At 51.8% G+C, this 18,505-nt stretch overlaps 1 protein-coding gene across 1 annotated transcript; it reads right to left on the bottom strand.

The window, feature by feature from the left end:
• Positions 1 to 249: 249 nt before the first annotated feature.
• On the bottom strand, positions 250 to 17,773 carry DPYSL3 (dihydropyrimidinase-like 3; the record flags this gene model as incomplete). The annotated part of the gene is made up of 13 exons (XM_010286018.1): positions 250 to 700; positions 1,174 to 1,336; positions 2,223 to 2,402; positions 2,998 to 3,168; positions 3,491 to 3,632; positions 6,415 to 6,571; positions 8,101 to 8,221; positions 10,749 to 10,817; positions 13,151 to 13,231; positions 13,620 to 13,681; positions 13,953 to 14,117; positions 15,157 to 15,341; positions 17,685 to 17,773. Coding segments are annotated over 13 exons (1,674 nt in total), but the record flags the coding sequence as incomplete, so codon positions are not given.
• Between the last annotated feature and the right edge of the window lie 732 nt (positions 17,774 to 18,505).

The raw sequence follows: 18,505 nt of genomic DNA, 5'->3' as shown, positions 1-18,505 counted from the left end.
CATGAGTTGTTTGAAGGAACACCTTTTTTTTTTTAATAAAGTGTACAAAGTAGTCAAACTCCTTACACACAGCGCTGTGACAGCCGTTACAGAGATGATTTGGGCTTCCCCATGGGCCTTGTGGTGAAATGCCGATGAGTGCTGGGTAGAAACTAAGGACGTGAACACAACACAGACCCACCTGTGCCTACCAGCTCCCATGAACCTGCCCACCCCACCCCACGCCTCAGGCCAGCACCCACCACTTTGCCTGCCTGGCTGGTTCGCCCATGCTGGGTTGTCCCTGCTGTCCCACACCGTGACATCCCACACGCATCCAGCACGAATAACACACTGAACCAAGTGACCTGTCTGAGTGGCATGCATACAAAAAGGAAGTAAAAACACAGCCCGACCGAACTCACAACAACAACAGAATTTTAAGGCTATGCATAAACCAAAATGAAGCAATATCTTTAAAGCTAGGCAGCAGTAGCATTTGTGAAACATAAGGCTTGAGGCTTATTGATTCTTCAGAACAGGTTTATTTGCTTTTCCTTCTTAAAACACCAATGTACCATTTTTCTTCCTTCGCTTGAACAGGGATTTTGTTTCCTCCTCAGCAGGGACATTTAACTCAGGGAGGTTATGTTGGAGCGGCCTCCCGGGGGTGCAACAATGCGCTTGCTCGCTGAGCGAATGCCTTCATCAATCTGGGTACCTGTGAGAGGACAGGAAAGCACAAAGGGAAGGGGGAGAAGATAAGTTAAGGGCATTTTCTTCACAGAACTGAGCACTCAGGCAGCTTGGGGTTTCGCCGAAGGGCCTCCTGAGGCTGTCTACAGCAACCTGCTCCCTCTCTGACTCCAGTAACAACCCCAAGAGCAAGCAGCGGCTTGAACGTCTCTGTAGACACCCCTCCATGAACAGACCCGTGCAGCAAGAGCAGGGTCTGATGCTGTGCTGGCACCTCTGTGCCTACAGTCTTCCTTGCTTCTACTGCCAGTTGCAGTGGGTGGAGGGCCAGCTCTGACCGTGTCCTTCAAGGGACACACAGGGTCTTGCCCTGCCATGCTCTGCCCTTGTGCTCAGCTTGCCCCAGGCCATCTCCCAGCTGCCCGCCTCAGGCCAGGGGCTGGCGCAGGGTGGCCAGCATCCCTACGCTCTCCCAGCCCAGATGCCACATGTGTTCACCTGACAGGCTGAATCCAGACTGATGGAGGTTCCTGACAGGGGGTGTCTGCCGTGTGGGGGACCCCCTGGTTGACCCCGCAGGGGTGCCCCCTTTGGGGGTGGTGGTCAGGTCAAACACGGGTCCATCGTACATGCCCCGGGGCACAGCATGCATCTCTGCCATCTGTCACCAAAGAGAAAAGGACAGTGACACTTCTCTGCTCCCAGGGAGCATCCTGCCATGGCAGCATCGTGCTCCATCAATCCTTGGCTCCCCAGCCCCGCTGCAGCTGCAATTCACGCTGTGCCCTCCTGTCCTGCATGCCCAAGACCTCCCTGCAGCATTGAGGCCTGGTGCAGCCCCACCACCCACCTCCTGTGTGATGGCTTCTCTTCAATCCCACTCTGCAAAATGTGAAGAGCCCAGTGCAACAGGCAATCCCTCAGCATGGGTTTACACTGCATTGACAGGGAAGGAGAAGGCCATTTTGCCCAGTTTCCTCATTTTTTACTCAGCACTTCCCTCCAGACTCCTGCTGCAGTAGGACAGCAACAAGAGCAGGCATCACCCACAGCGAAAGGACGAGAGGAAACGGCCTCAAGTTGCGCCAAGGGAGGTTTAGACTGGATATTAGGAGAAATTTCTTTACGGAGAAAGTGGTCAAGCATTGGAACAGGCTGCCCACGGAAGTGGTGGAGTCACCATCACTGGAAGTGTTCACAAAACATGTAGATGTGGCACTTCAGGGTATGATTTGGTGGGCTTGGTGGTGTTGGGTTGATGGTTGGACTTGATGATCTTAAAGGTCTTTTCCAACCTTAATGATTCTGTGATTCTGTTGACCCAGATAAGCATCTGCCTCCAGTGGTGGCACACCATCAACACTAAGGTCAAAGCTCTCTACCCAAGCCTTAACTAACCCAAGTGCAGGTTCAAAATACATCAGCTTGCAGCACTGTTTCCACAGTCCAACAAGAACAGCAGAGGAAAATCAATCAGTTATTTGGGAAAAGGTCAACTTGGGCTAACAGTGTCCCAACTCTGTCTCCTGGCATCCCTGTCTCCTCACCTTCCTCCTGGCTTTGATGCGCTTGTAGACATAATCAGGGAAAGGGCTGCTGGGCAGGAAGCGTCCAGTCCCCTGGGTCACATGCAGGCTGCCATCCTCCAGCATGATCTTCCCCTGGCATATGACAACCAGCGGGGCCCCACGTAGCTCCATCCCTTCAAAGATGTTGTATTCAGCCACCTGCAGCAACCAGGGGATGATGGTCAAAAGGGACATGAGCACTGCCTGCCCACTCAAGGCTGTTTAGTCCCCACACCTCGCTGCTGAAGTCACCCATGCAGCGAGAGGACACCTGTAACAGCCTTGCCTGCTCCAGAGGCCTCTTTTAGTTCACTAGTCCACCACACTAAGAACCCACCAGGGGTCCCAACATGAACCAGGATCTGCTGCTTCAGAGCTTGGTGTGAGCAAGGACTCCAACAACAGAGGAGGGCAGGACCTAGGCTTGAGGTAAGGCAGGAACAAAGCACACTGACAAAGCCAGGAAACATTTGTAGCTGGAAGAGGAACCCAGATAAGGAGAAATGTGTGTCCTTACACCTGCACAGGCCAGGCTCAGGAGAAGAGTGACACAGCAGGGTGAGAAAAGTCCTGTGTGCAAAGCCCAGGGTTCACAGACATTCTACACCATAGCCACAGCTGGCATCGCCCAGAGCCTGGACTCAGACCCTCCTCAGAGCCCAGCATGGCAGGGCAGCACCAAGCTAGGCAGCCTTTACACAGCGCTACTCGCACCCCACCCTCCAGCATTCCCACAGACGAGCAGAGGGCTTACAGATTGATGGGTTTTTGCTGTGACGATCTTCACTGCGTCAGGATCCCATATAACCAGATCGCTGTCTGAGCCCACTGCTATTCTCCCTTTCCGTGGGTAGAGGTTGAAGATTTTTGCAGCATTAGTGCTTGTCACAGCCACAAACTGGTTTTCATCCATCTTTCCTGTGGCCTGCTCAGACACAAAGAGAACTAAGTGCTCTTCTGGGGAAAGGGAGAGTAAGAGCCTCAGGAAGCACCAGACTCACTCCCACACAAGCCACTGATCTTACTATGGGTGTCAGACAGACCAAAAACTGGGGACATAGTCACAGCTCCTGGCTGTTCATCCTGAACCCACTACAGCTGCCTCTGCTGGTCTGGCTTGTTTTGACTCTCAAAGCCAGAGAGGAGACAGGCAGCTGGGTGTCCAGCTCTGCGGGGGTGAGAACACGGGTGTCTGAGGTGCCCCGTCAATCCTGCCTGCTCTGCCCTCGCTCTGGCATGACTCTTACCACTGCCTTGTCCCAGATGACAGACATTCGTTCCTCTATGCCGTTGGTCCCTTCTGGGATTGCCGTGAAGTTGTCTTTTCCAATTGCTTTCTGTGCGGTGCTGAATGTACAGTGGGCACTTCCTGAAACCTGCAGATCACCACTGAGGGGTGGTGGTTACAAAAGCATTGTCAGCCGTTTCGTGGTCAGGTAACAGCAGGGACGCGAGGGATATGGATCTCCTCTGGGCACAGCCAGCCCCTGGCTCAGCTCTGTTTTACTCTGCATCCCTGTTTCTATGGCCCCTGTCTGAAGACTTCCACCTGACCTGGCCCCTGCAGCGGCTGCATCACCCGAGGACACAGGGGCAAGAGAGCTCTGCCACGCCGCGCTGCCCAGCTGGGGCACGCACAGCATCCTGCAGAGAAGAGGAGTCAACAGCTCAGCTCCCGGGGAACAGGGTGGCCTTTGTGTCAAACCAAAAGATGTCCTTCCATAGGAGACTCCAACATTTGCACTAACAGAAAGGGAAAAGACACCTCAGGTCCGCTTGGGAGAGCAGCCTTTTTGCCACATGGGCAGGCAGAGACCTCACCACCCAAAGAGTGGCCCCCACAGCCAGCCCTTTCGTTAAGTACTGCCTGCTCCTGCGCCCCAAGGGGCAAGCACAGCCCTCGCCTGCTGTGGGCAGGTGTCACCCGTCTCTGGGAGAGAGCACGCGGCTGCAGGAGCGGGCTTGTGGAAGGCGGAGCCTACGGGCTGCCCGCCGCTCGCACTGCCAACCTTCCCCAGCGAGGAGAGCACCTCAGCCTGGTCCCAGGGCTCTGGCCTGGATGTTTCATCTGGCAGGAGCTCACAGAAGGCTCCTTTCAGCCCTGCACGGACACTCACAGCATGAGCTGCAGCAGCCGGCAGCACAGACCAAGGAGGTGTGCTCCCAAGCGCAGGATGGCCCAAGCTGCAGCATTTCTGCTACATCACTGCTACAAAAGCAAAGGCCCCCAAGGCCACATGTAAATCAGGCAGTGGGATGAAGGCAGTCAGGACTCCCCAGAAGCAGTTCTCTCAGGAGGCCCAGAAAAGCTTCACTGTGGCATGCTACAGTGGCTGCTGCCCCATGCTGTTATCCAGACCCCTCTGCCCAGAAAGGGTCAGCGGTTGGATGAGATGCCATAACCCATCCTGCTCCTGGCAATGATGGCAGAGGGCAGGAATGGGCAGAGTCAGCGAGCTGCTGACAGGCAAGGCAGGGTGAGGAGCTGCGCAGGGCTCCCTGGACGTCACCCAGCTGCTGCTGGGTCCTCGGGGAGCAGGGGACAGGCAGCCGCTGCAAAGTCACCACTGCTGGGCGAAAGGAAGCAGACCAACGCAGGCCAGCTGCCAGCGCTGCCTGTGCCAGGCAAGTGGCCCCGAGCACCTGGCTCCCCGACTGGCTGCACCTGAACCCACGATGGCCCGGACACGATGGCCCTGCTGGGGGCTGCAAATCAGCCCTAATCCACTGGTAATCTCAGTCTTCCTCTGATAATTTCTGCCATATGTCTGACTGACTGCACAGCCAGAGACAACACAATATTCTTCCTAATCTCCACCAGATTTGTCCTGGTGGAAGAAAAAAAGCCGTCCAGCCCAGTTGGAGCTTTGCAGCCTCTCCTCTCCCGAAGCCTCACAGAAACGGCACGGGAAAGGTGTCAGGACAGACACCTGTGGGCTGCAGGGACTCAGAAGTGCTCTTGCCTCTCCTTTGAGGTCTGGGGTAAATCTGAAGTGGAAGGGAAGGATCAGAGAGCCAGCTGAGGAGCTGGGCTCCCTTTTCCCTGCCAGTCCCAAAGACCCGCACCTATTTCATACATCTAGACCGAGCAGAGGCACATCTTGCTGACTGACCACAGCAAAATCCAGGGTGAGCTGCATATTCAGACCTCAAATGCACCAGCATCTCTCCTTAGGCCAGCCATGGCATTTCCACCCTGGCACAACCCAGGTTTATCCTAATGTGCCCCTCTGCCCCGAGACACCTCTTACTGACCAGTCATCCCTTGCTCATCTAGTCAGACATGTTTCCAGCATTACCTCAAAGGTCATTTCCATTTACAACCTCCTCAGTGTCAGTCATCCCTGGCTAACACAGACCAGCCACCCTGTGCACGGTTCAGCGTACAAACACAGGGTGAGAGGGGCATGCGATTCACACATGGCGTGTGGACAGGGCCAGCAATGAGCTCTGCGTCCCTAGCTGTTGCGTGTGCCTTGCCAGTGAGAGGATGGAGTATAACTGTGAAAGGTCAAAGCAAATTGCTGAAGCGCTTTATTGTTGCTCTCTATTTTCAACAAATCCCTTCCCCACCCCCTTGCCTTCAGGGTGAAAAAACACCCTACCATCCCTGTCGGTTGTGCACGAGATGCCCTTCAAGGCCTTGTGCACTCTGTAGGCTGTTCTACCAATAACCTGCACAGGTGTGAGAAAATGTCTGCTTTGCATTCGACTGGTGGGCCCCCACCAGCTTGTGACACCTGTAGCCCCTCCACTTTCTCCTGCACCATCACAATCCAGGCAGCCGTTCCCCGCCCCATATGTGCAGAAGGGCTTCTCCAGCTTGGTGAATCTTTCGATGACAAGTCTGTGTTAGCTGGTCCTCATTTCTTTGCCTTCTTCAGTACACTTAAAATGGTTCATGACTACTTGCCCTGGTATTTTTCTTATTATTTCCTATGTTAAGCATATGGTGCCTCCCCTGTCCTCCTTCCATTCTCAGGGATAAGCCACCATGGCTCTGAGTCAAAGCTATTACATCAGTCAGCTCATTAAATATCTACAGTGAAGTGGTTCAGGTTGGACTAACATCTACGCTGCCCAGGTACTCCCTCATCTCTTCTTCCCCTGTTGGGAGGCCAGAGTCTACTTCTTCCCACTAGCAGCATGGCCCAGCAGAGCTCTCACTCACCTGGCCAGGAGGGAGTTGATGTAGTCAGGGGTTGTTGGGTCTGGGCTCAGAGGTGGAGAGACCACAAATGCCGCAGCCTTGGCCCAGTTCTTGCTCCAGTAGTGTGTCCCATCAGTCCCGAGACTGGCCGTGATCGGCTCACCAAACACCACATTGCCTGGAAAGGGGGACAGAAAAAACACTGGGTTTTTTTGGTGGAGCCTGGAAGCATTCTCTGTTCCACAGCACTACCAACAGCCTGCTGTGCCCTGAGGACACCGAGACCCACGTTGGGCTGTCCCATTGCAGCCTGCTTGGACCTCAGGTGCTGGGGCAGGCAGAAGGGACAGCAAGACCCACATTGGTGTCAGGGGCAAGCCGGGCCCGTCACCACTGAGGGCACAGATCCTGCTGGCACAGCAAGCCTGGTGGAAGCACGGCGTGAGAAGCCACGACCACAGAGCTGTGTTCCCCAGAAGACGCCACAGAGACGAGCGACGCTGGCAACCCGGCCTCCAGCCCTGGTAGATGGCTGCCTCCCAGCCCGCCCTGCCCTGGCCTTGCTCCTGGGAAGCGAGGCCCTCAGTCCCCTCCTGCAAGCACTGGTGTCCCCGCACTGTAGTGGAGCGGGCGTTTCATCCCACGGACTTTCAGCCCGAGAGCGGCAGCCACATCCCGGCGCTGCCATTTTTTTTCAGCCCGAGAGCGCCAGCCACATCTCGGCGCTGACCAGCAGTGCAGGCGCACCTGGCAGAGGTCAGGCAATCTGGTAAGAAATGACAGCCTGCAACGGGGCAGGCAGACCACAACACAGCCCGACACTGAACTCGCGCTATGCTGACAGCCACGTCTCTCACAATGTCCTTCGCTGTCATCTCCTGTGCATTCTTCCTCCTTTATCCCTCGTAAATATTTACCATGTGCCACTAAAGAGCTGGCAAGCTCATCCCACTCTCCTGTTCCTTACCTTCCGGTGCCCAACTCCAGGGACAGGCCAGGGGAGAGGGCTTTTTGCAGAGCAGGGCTTGTCATGCTGATAAACTAGGATGGGGACTGAGAAATTGTGCTTTTCTCTCCAAACACACTCTACGCCTGGGCAAGTGCTTCTGGGAGACACTCATCATTATGCCCCACAGTTACCAACTCCACCAAGATCCCCTCTGCAAATGCATTTTCTGCATTCCCTGCCCTGCCCTTTATAGAGGCTCACTGAACATGGCTGTGGACGTGCACACGTGCATATGGGGAGACCCTGTGCTCCACTACCAGCAACAAATAGAGCCCCCAGTCACCTGAAAAGGCAGCCAGGCACCCCTGAGGGGCCAGCACTTCAAAGGGAGGCCGGGGGTATATGCAGCAGCTCAAACCACTTGCATGTGGATCAGACGAGTCTCCTCAGAGAGTCCTTCACAGCCACAGACAAACTGGTGTTTAAAGCACTGCTCCTACCTGTGACCCACATGTTGATGTTACCTGATGTGACAACAGGAGGTGGCTCCATGTGGCCTGGTGCAGCGTCCCCAGGCCCTTCACAAGTCAGGTAAATCCCTGAACTGCTCCCCAGCAGAAGCGGAAGCGCTAGACTGCACTCAAGGCACAGTGGTGGTCTTGGCAAAACAACCATGAGGATATGGGGACCACCGAATCCCGCTGTGCAGGATACCAGTGGCAACAGCAAGGCTGTGTGCAGCAGCAGCTGCCTCTCACCTTTTTTTCTGGCTTGCGAGATGAGGTCAGCAGCGCTTTTGCTCATCACTTTAGTCACATAGAGAGGACAGTTGGTCTGGCTGGCAATAGTGATGGCCCGGAAGACAGCTTCTGCTTCCAGCTGGAAGAGAGAACGGCGCACAGCTGCAGAGGAGCACTGGGTGGGCAAGGAAGAGCCCCTGCTCCTCTTGGCACACCATGGATTGCTGCTGACGCCCTGTGCCCTTGCTCTTACCCTTGACTCCCCGAGGGGAGGTTAATCAGCAAGACTTGATGGGGCAGCTTTGGTCTCCCTAGGGCCCGGCCCAACCTGCACGCTTTCAGCCACACGATGCTCAGCACAGGAGTGCTGCCTGGGCCGTACTCGGGGGCTAGCTCAGAGCTGCATCTGCTGTTTTTTCCACTGCCTTGTTCCAGCCCTCCTGACAGCCAGAGAAGCCCAGGGACTGCTGCCCTGACAGCATGTCTGGCTGATGCCAGACAACGAAAGGGTCTGCCCCTTCAGACCACTCACTGCTCCACTCTCCTGTGGCTGTATCTGGTTTAACCAAACGTCCCCCTGCCTGTGGCTGGGGTGCAACGAGCTATGTGCTGGCAGGCTGTTCCCGTCAGGGTCTGGCTGTCCTGCAATGCAGCTGCTGCTCATCCCAGCCTGCTGACACCCTCCCCATGTTTCACTGTCCTGCTGTTAGCAGAGAGTGGATTTCCATCACAAGGGATATCTTCGGACTATTACATCAGCCCACGCTCAGCCTGAGCTCAACCCCCGAGTTTCTCCAAGTGTTTGCTCTACAGTTTGGCTTCCAGCTTCAGCATGAGAAAGTTCAAAACAGAAGCCTTAAAAAGACAATGTACCAATCAGCTAGCTCCCAGGGGAGGCTGGGACTGCCAGCTGCAGGGAATGCAGGAACTGCCTGTGGGCTAGGCAGCTGGCCACGCAAGCTTAACTCTCCCCGTAGCAGAAGCAGGCCACTGCAGCCAGACACACGTGCACCCATACACCTCTCGTACTTCTGCAGGCCTATTTGCTGCACAGTGAAAAGAGGTTTCCCTCTTCTGCTTAAAGACTCTTTAAACAGAAATTTAAACAAGAAAATATTTTTGTCACCACACTTATGGACTTGAGTGGTTGCCGGGGTGGACAGGAGTAAACAGCCATTACTGAATATCCTTCACAGCAGGTTACAGTCTGGAGCAGCATCATCCTGCCCTATCAAATCACCACCATCACCTGATAGAATAGCATGTCTTTAACCCCCACTGAGGTCCCTCCGGGACAGAGCAGACCCACAGAGCAACAGACCACCCTCCCAGTGCTTTGTCATCAACCTGCAGGCTTTATGGGGGGTAGCAGGGTCATCTGTATTCTACCTGACATTTTCCCAGGTAGAGGATGTTCTGGAAGAGGGACACTATTTATTTTCAAAGGCAATGAGATCTGGATTTGGCTGCACAGATGGTATCTAGAGCCTTCTTGCACTGTTCTCAGTTGCCTTATGCTTTAATGGCATTTCAAGATCAAACACTCAACAATGTTTTACCGGCTTTGGACAACAACCACAGTGCTGTCTTATGATGATAGGGCAGTTCTCAAATTCTGGCAGAACTGCAGCATCCTGCAATCGCTGTTTAGCTTGCCAACTAGTGGCAACGGGTGTAGAGCCATAAAAACAAATGGTGGTTTACACAAAGAGGGACTCTGATCTACTGTATTCGACACAAAGTCTCTTCCCTTTACAGGAAAATGCTTTACAGTCTTATACTTCAAAGAGAATAAGCATTGTATTACACTAGGTTATATATGTTGTTACCAGCCATAATAGAGTCAACTCCTTACACTTTCAATTTAAGCCAACTTCCAGCAGACCCTGAAGTACAAATCTGTCCCTGTGCTCCCCTATTCAGTTTTGCTATTGTACCAAACTCCTATTATTTTCTTCTTTCACATGCTGTGGAAAGTTAAAAGCACCTCTTAGCAGGGTAGCTATCTCAAGAAAACCTATCTAAAATTAGACTTGGCTCAGATTAATGGACCAAACAGAAAAATACCCTGTGAGCTAAAATTAGAAGTAATCTAATTAGTGTCTTGACAATGCTTTGTAACCAGGAAATTCCCCCTCTCCTTCCCTCCCACTCCTTCCACCAATGGCTTTGTCCGTCTGATTTTGAAACGCACTTTAGACCCTAAGCAGAGATTAAGCAGGAAGAGACTGGAATCTGTATGCACTCAGACAGACGTGAACAGTGAATTTTCAGAGGAACTAAAACTCGCCATTTGATTCTCTTCAGGCCTCTTACATCTATGGCGTCACCTGTTCAAGACAAATGCCCCCGAACAAGCCCCAAATGTTGCTACAGCAATACAGATCTTTTTGTTGCTTGATTAATCTCTGGGACACTCAGAAGCCCTTGTCTCTGCTAGAAGACTTGAGCAAGACTGAAAAATGTTTGTCACAAACATGCACCTCGCTCTTTCCTGAGCTGATGATGAACAAGACAGTATTGCCTGTATAAACGGTACCCATAGACGCACACACCTCCCCCACCCCTGATGCTTGTTTGGCCCCACTACAAACACTAAACTCTACTGTGACTTGTGGGGAAAGCTCTTCAGTGCAGCAAGGCTGCTACCATCCTTTGCATCTTACCTCCTCAGGTCTGCTAAGCACGTGGCCCTCGGGGCCGGTTATTCCCATCTCCAACATCCTGGTTTGTTCCTAGGACATTGAAAGGGCAGAGGGACATTACAAGACTGTGAAATTATCAACCACACAGAAAAGCAGAGCCATCCTGTCCCCTTCCCTTGGGACTGCCACCACCCTATGTCCTGTGGGACCACCGTGCATGGTGAGAGGCTGCTGCACCCTCAAGGTGTTTGAAAGAGGGAAGATGGGGAAATGGAAGTGCTTGGAGGGAGCACAGACACCACTGCAACCTCTTCAAAGAAACAAGCACAGTGTGGAGAAAAAAAAGGGTACAAAACTCCCTAGCTCCATAAACAGCACTTGATGTTTACAGTCCCTTTCCAAGGCCCTCCCTGGCTCCCCTTCTGAAAAGCAAGTAGTCTTGAGCAGAAACTGTTGAGAAAACAATCATTAAAGCAAATAAAAAAATTCTCCTCCCAAGGTTACTCCTGGGTCCCCAATGCTATATTTAATCATTTGGATATCAGCAAGTGCTAAATCCTGTCCTGTATCAATCCATATAGAAGCTGGTGGTGTGAGGTGCTAGTTCCTATATTAACATTATCCCAAGTATTTTGCTGTTTTAAGTAAGGACCATGGACAATGCTCTGTGTGTGTGTGTGTGTGTGTGTGTGTGTGTGTGTACACACCACCTGTGCTGACCTGCCTATCTCCTGTCTATACCCTAGAGATTTCTCTTGTGTTGTCTCATTTCAAATGTCTCCCTTTGACAGGAGGTCAAAGGAAACATGCAGGGGGACTTTATGGTCTGCCCTGACCAACATACTTGGGGATCTTTCTGACCCTCACACTTTTACCCATGTGTTGTCACTTCCTTATGGCAATGCACATGTTTGGTCTCACCCAACACCAACCCTTGACTGTGCAGCTGCACAACAGGCAACATTCCTCCACGAGGTGTCATGGCGCATGAAGTGGACGCACGGCAGCAGTAACAGTAAGCCTGTAAGCAAGCAGTTCTATGCACTTTTTCTTGTGTCTTGTAGAGTACTGAGAATATTATGGGCATTAAATAATGACACCAATCTGCGTCAGGACTGCGTAACTCCAGCAACGATAACAGATGTGTTCATAGTTGTTGGAGGAGTGTATCAAAGGGTGAGGCTGCACTGCAGGTTAAGTGCTGTGTGTTACCTCCTCTGACACCTCTGCCACAGTGAAAGTGCCAAGCAGAGACTTGACAATACTCTTCTCGCGTCTTGCTCTTCACCCACCACAAAGCATTCTCCCACCACCTACAGCACATCAGAGTCTGAAGTCTGGAGCACTGCTACATCCTATTTCTGTTCAGGCCATGCATCACATCTCTTCCCCTGCAACCTCCTCTCCTATGTTGACCAAACTCTGGAGAAACACAGTTGCCAGGACCACTGAAATTAAAATGGACTTAAATGAGGAATGGAGAGGACAAATCCTCTGCCTGCTTCCTGGGAACCACCACCAGCAGATGACCACAAGCATCACATCTCTGTGCTAACAACACGCGGAGCCCCACACCAGTCTGTGATGTTTCAATCAGTCCTGACAGAAGGAAGCAATTCCCAGAGCTGTGAAGTGCTACCAACTAACACTTTTTGGGCATTTTGTGGTAGGCTGGTGCTGAAGTAGAGATAAATTCTAGCCAAGACATTTCCTCTGATCACTCTTTGTTTTCATGTGAAAGAGCCATCCAATTGTACACTGCAGCTCTAAAAAGTTCAAAGAAAACAGATTCTTGTAGTCTGAAAGGATATTCAAAGAATGACCACTTAGTTCACCCTCCTTCAACTCCCAACAGTAAGGGAGACAGGAAAAAACAAGCAGTTGCAGAGCATAACTGGGCAATGTCTTCTCTGTCTTAAGGAAAATCAAAATGTTTGGACTTTCTCTCATCCAGCACCGATTACAACACAATACAGCCTACCCACTTGAACACCAAGCCACATCCCTCATAACATCTCCCTTGCAAATACAGCCCCATTGGCCAGCTGCTTGCTTACAGCAGGGAGAAAATACCTCTCTTACCATGGCACTTTTCAATACACTTTAACTCTCTTAGCTGATTACGTGTAAGGCAAAGGTCTCTGCCCCTCCACAGAGAAAAAGAGCTGCATTCGGAATGAACGTACCGTACTTGATGGCACACTTTCTTCCATTTAGATAAGCACTAATTCACTCTTTCAGATTTGCTTATGGACCACATATTCACAGCAGAAATCTTGGTAAATTTGATACCGCTGCTGAGCAGCAAAGAGATCACCTCAAAAGACACCCATGTAGCTTTAGCGTCATTTTGTTAATGCCCCACACCAAATCTGCTTGGGATAGATTTTCAGTCCCCACATACCAGAAGAGCAGTTAGTTACCTGTGCAATTATATCTCCATTTTCAGCATGAACTTGAGCTATGGCACCCAGCTCTGCCAAGCAGCTGAATATCTCATACAGCTAAAACGGAGGCAAGAAAAGATGATTACTGAGAAGACAGAATTCCCTGGCCTGTGCACAGCCTTGGCACCCCACATGGCCCTTCAGCCGAAGGCCCTGGCAGCGGCAGGGCCTGGTGTGGGCGCGCTGCGACCAGCTCTGGCGGATGCTCTCAGTGATCTCCACGCCTCCAGCTGCGGCACGAGAGCCCGGCTGGCCCCCGGCAGGACACCATGCCCGCAGCCCAGGGGCAGCCCTCCGAAGGCAGCAAGGGCAGAGCAGAGGAGCCATGAGGCCCAGCCAGGTGCAGCGGGCTACCTGCTGCCCCAGCCTCCCTGTGCTCAGCATGGCTGCCACCCCCCAGCTGCCCCTTGCATCAACACAACCACGGTGGTGAATGGGGTCTCACCTCAGTGTTCGACATCTGGTACAAATCCTTGTAGGCCATGTACACCATGAAGGAGTTAACTCCTAGGGGCAGAGCAGAGACGAGAGAGGGGTGAGCCGGGGGTATCCCTCCCAGACGGTCCCAGTAAGGCTGCCTGCTCTGGGCTGCCTTCCCTGCCAGCTCGTCCACAGGGCACGACTCCCGCTTGTGGACACGGAGGATCCCATCAGGCCCTCGACACCGAGAGGACAGACAACAGCATGGTCGCCCCTTGCCGCCTTCCACCGGGACCACCCCGTGGCAAGGGGACACGGCTCGCTGAGGGCCGCACACAGGGAGTGGTGGGCAGCAAACCTTTCTCTTGGACCATGGTGTGCAGCTCCTGCCGGACACGGTCACTCCAGTGGGGGATGTCCACGTGCAGCGTGTAGTCGCAGCAGGCCTTTCCATCAGCCCACTCCCGCCACCGCTCCAACGCCTCCACCAGGCTGGACTCGGGGTCTGGCACCACATGGTCCACTGCAGAGGCACAGCAGGGGCAAGGGGTGGCCAAGGGCTCCCATCTGGGCCATCCCACCGCAGCCCTGCACACTGCCGGGCAACTCCACGTCTCCTCAGCAGCTTCAGGGACACTCCGAAGAGGTCCCCATCACCTCCACGATGTGCCTGGGCTCCTCCAAGTGCATTTATCATCAGGGTAGCCCACAGAACCTTTGTTTAACGGCCTTTGGCACGGGACCAGGGGCTTTTACAGGCTTCTGCTGAGAAATCAGCTGAAAGCTGAAGGGCCTTGTCCTTCCTCACCCCCACTTCTACCTCATTAACACATAGCTTCCTCCCATGCTGCAATACTAATGCACCTTTAATTGCCCACCACGTAATCCCCATGCCCTGCCACAGTCCATTTCACACAACTTATTTTTTTGGCCTATGGGGCAAGGAGAACTGGTGTGGGGAGGGCAAGAAACCCAATCCTTTACTGGAAGGATCAACAGTTGCTCCTGCATTCCAGAAAACCCTACAGTGCACACAGCTGTGACCACTGCACAGCAGTAAAACCTGGACCTCAAACCAGTGCACAACCTTAGCCTTCTCCAGGGAAGGACCTCAGAACTACCTTTCCTTTTTTGTTATCACTGTTTGTTTCCAAGCAGTGAGGGATGCCAGACATTGCTCTGTTCTTCTGCTCAGAGTCATCTGAGCATCATGCTGCCCTATTTTTATTTAACAGGGAAAAAAAGTTATGCCATTGCTCCTTTTTGAGGGTCCCAGACATTGCTGCAGACAATGAAGCACTGCAGAACATGGGATCTGCAAGGGCAAGGGATCCTATTCAAACTTCTTGTCCCATCACTTCATTATCACTAAGGATCCCAAAGTTTCATCCCAGCCCTCACTCTGTAGACTGCATTGACAGAGATCACATAAAAGATGAGCACACTGTCATGGACCTTTAAAACAAAGACGATTAAGTAAAGCAAAGAGAAAAAGAAATAACTGGGCAATGTTCCAAGAGTGCTGGGTGCTGTCATGTACAGAACCTCCCTGCTGTACTCACTGATCATGGTGGTGCCACCAGCCAGGGCCGCTTTTGTTCCCTGGAAGAAATCATCCACAGCTGTCATCCCTTTGTATGGCATCTGCAGGCGAGTGTGGACATCAATTCCTCCAGGGATCACCATCTTCCCATTGGCTTCTATGGTTTTGACTCCTCCAGGGACAATCAGATTGTCTCCAATCTGCCTGATGAGATCATACCAAAGCGGTGAGCCACACACAAAGGAAAACCAGCTACAACATAATCAATGAACAGTTCAGCTAGGGAGCAGCCAGGTCAACTCCCCCCACCAGCAGAAATGACCCACTCCTTCCCACTCCCACATCTGGGCTTGCAGGACCCAGCAGAGTGAAACCACCTCACTGCAGCAAAATGTAGGATTTTCCAGCTTGCTTAAACCTACAATTTGTATAGTCCCGGGGTAGCTGCCATCTGCCCGACTGCTCTAGTGGTGTCTATGATGGCACCTGCTGTCTGAGGCAGGCACTGGGTTGGGGTAGCTGGGGAGTATGGTCTGATGGGCATGCGGATCTCCGCCGTGCATGGTGAGAAGCTGCCTAGGACACTGCATACCCCACAGACTCCTGAGCCAGGCTCCTGCAAGAGTTTCCAGTGAAGAAGTCCTGCCTGTTCACTCATGATGCATGCTCACAAAGCCTGACATCAGCCCTGCTTCCAGTAAGCTGCACCCCTAATCTCTCCTCTCCCCCGTCCTTCTGCCCACCTTAAGTAAGGCTCAAGTCTGAGGCTTACTTACAAAGAAAGATGATTTCCCAGCATAATGCCACAGCTGCTAGGCCAGCTCAGGGCTCATCAGGGACTTGTAATGCTGCTCACAGCACAAAGTCCCGAGGGTAAAGCGATGCCTCCCTCCGGGGGGCTGGGGAGAAGCTCACAAAGTGCAGCCTGGCTGTGCTTGTAACACAGTGTGGAAGCACTGGGCTCACTCTTTTCCCAAGGAGTGCAGAGTCCTCCACTCCCCAGGACCTCCCCTCTCACGCTGTCTCCTTCATGTCCTTCAGGGACATCTTTGCTATTAGCAGGGTCATGCTGTAGTGAAGGCAGCTAAAATCCCAAGTACCTAAAATATCTTCTGAAAACAGGAAACCTGAAAAGTTCCTGTATACATCCACTCATAACCTAAAATGCTGCTATAGTCCTCTGGAGTTTGTGCTGTTCTAGCACATGACATTCTCCTCCCTAGATACACCCAGCCCTCCTGCAGGTCGGGTCACCTGAACCTTAGGACTCTCTTCTTCACTCAGCCCCCCACCCCCTCAATCCCTTTATCTGTCCATATGTAGCAGTCATCCTTCCAATCTCTTCTTTCAGAAATCCTATTTTCATCAAGCCTTCCTCAGTCTTCCCTGATAAATCGAGATAAAAGACAAGATGATTTTAGTGGAAAACTTCTGATTTCCTTGGCACACTGGGGAAGTAAATGAGGAGCAAGTTCCATTTTTGCACTTCATTCACCCTAGTCACTTTGCAGTTTTTTTCCTTGGAATAACAAAAGTTCTGTGGACAGCACTGCTCACTCCAGTGTCCTCACAGCATCAAACCAGCAGCTCTTTCCACTGTTTTTATTGAGATTAATCCATCACCAAAGGAATTAAACTGCTCACTGTATTCTTATCAGAATTCACTGGTAAGTGAGACCATTTCACTTCCAAGGCAATTAAATGCTGTGACCTCCACACTGCAGACAAGGCTAAGTGATTTGCCCAAGGATACCCAGAAAGTCTGCGCCATAGCAAGACCTGAAGCTGGCTCTGAACCCTGGTTACCAGTACTAGTCAATCACGAGTGCTCTTGTCCACAAGCTAAAAACAGTCCCACTTCTTGAAGTATTTCTCTGCTGCTGGATTGTTAAAATATACCATCCTGGGAATATGGAAAGGCTGGATATTTTCCTCTTACCATAGAGCAAGCAAAGCCTTTTAAAGTCCCTCTGCTATAAACTATCACAGTCCTTTCAAGTCACACAGCTTGCAGCTGGTCCCAATGCGTCACATTTACCACGTTTGAACTGCAGCCTTTGAACAATGGAGTTTTTACTGCACCTCTGAAACATATACGAAAAAGCTGGGGGGACCCAGAGGTTTGCCTGCAATTCCTGAAAATCTCAAGGATGCTGGAGCACACCACTGTCCTTCTTAGTGGTAACAAATGGGATCTTGTGCAGGGTCATTCATGCTAATACTGTTAACACAGTGCAAAACAAGAGTCAAAGATAAATCTTGTTCCAGGTGCAGTTAGATACAGTTGTGTTGTACAATGGACACTGTGACACGAAGTCACCAGTCCAACTGCAATTCAGTCACTGGAGTTATTACGTAAACATGTCAGGCAATCACATGTGCTCACACACACTGCAGAGTGGTGAGCCTCTAACCAGAGTGGGCTATCAAGTTTTACTGGCTAGCAAGTTGGGTACATGCTACAGCCACAAAGAGCCAGTAACTATCCAGCCTGAAGCTGATTTAAGGGGAGATGGAAATAATATGCTGTAGAAGTCCCATACTTACTTTATGAGGCCATCCTCTATGTAAATGTCAGCATAGAATGACTGGTCATCATTGACTATTCTCCCTCCTTTAATAAGGAGACGATCACTCTGTAAAGGGAAGAACACAGCAGTTGTCAGTAGCGGGCAACACACAGGCTTCTCAGTGGCCAGTACAGTGCCCTTCTTGGGTGATCTTCTACTGCATCAGACAGCTCACCCCAACAGCCAACACTGCGGAAAGTTCACATCTGTACCGACACTTGAAACAACAGGACAAGGGCAAGGACTGAAAAAAAATCATACTCGCAGGGCTGTTTCTGAATGGAACAGGTGCTGCCAGAAACACCATTGAGGCAGAATGAGTACAAAGGAGAGGTTCTGGGGACACAGCAAATATACTTGAATAAAATACAAAGACAGAAGTCAAAAGCGTCCTACACCAGGTCATTATGCACATACATCTGCAGACAGCACAAGCCACGTACCAGTATGTAGAACAAGTTTGTTACTAAGGGCATGCCAAATCTTACCCAAATACCGTCCAGAGTAAGTTGAGTTGGAGAAGACAATTTATCTCTCTCTTATCTGTTGCCACCTTACAAAGACCACCATCAGGCAGCCCTGAGGATGATGCATCTGCTGTTGGAATTTGTCCCTCCCCTAATGATGCTGAGGGTGGTCCTTCTGAGATGTTTCACAACATCACAGGTCTACACAAGACCCAGGAGGCACAGAACTGTGTTCCCATCTCATCATTTACCACTTCCTCTCTTCTCCTTTCTACAGACAAAAGTGGCCAGCAGCCTTCTCTGAAGGAGCGCAGCCTGACAGTGGAGGAAC

This window comes from Phaethon lepturus, unplaced genomic scaffold (assembly GCF_000687285.1).
Source record: "Phaethon lepturus isolate BGI_N335 unplaced genomic scaffold, ASM68728v1 scaffold27834, whole genome shotgun sequence".
In the NCBI taxonomy this organism is placed as follows: domain Eukaryota; kingdom Metazoa; phylum Chordata; class Aves; order Phaethontiformes; family Phaethontidae; genus Phaethon; species Phaethon lepturus.
Note: the sequence above shows the minus strand (reverse complement) of the source record. Positions and strands in the feature narration are given on the sequence as shown.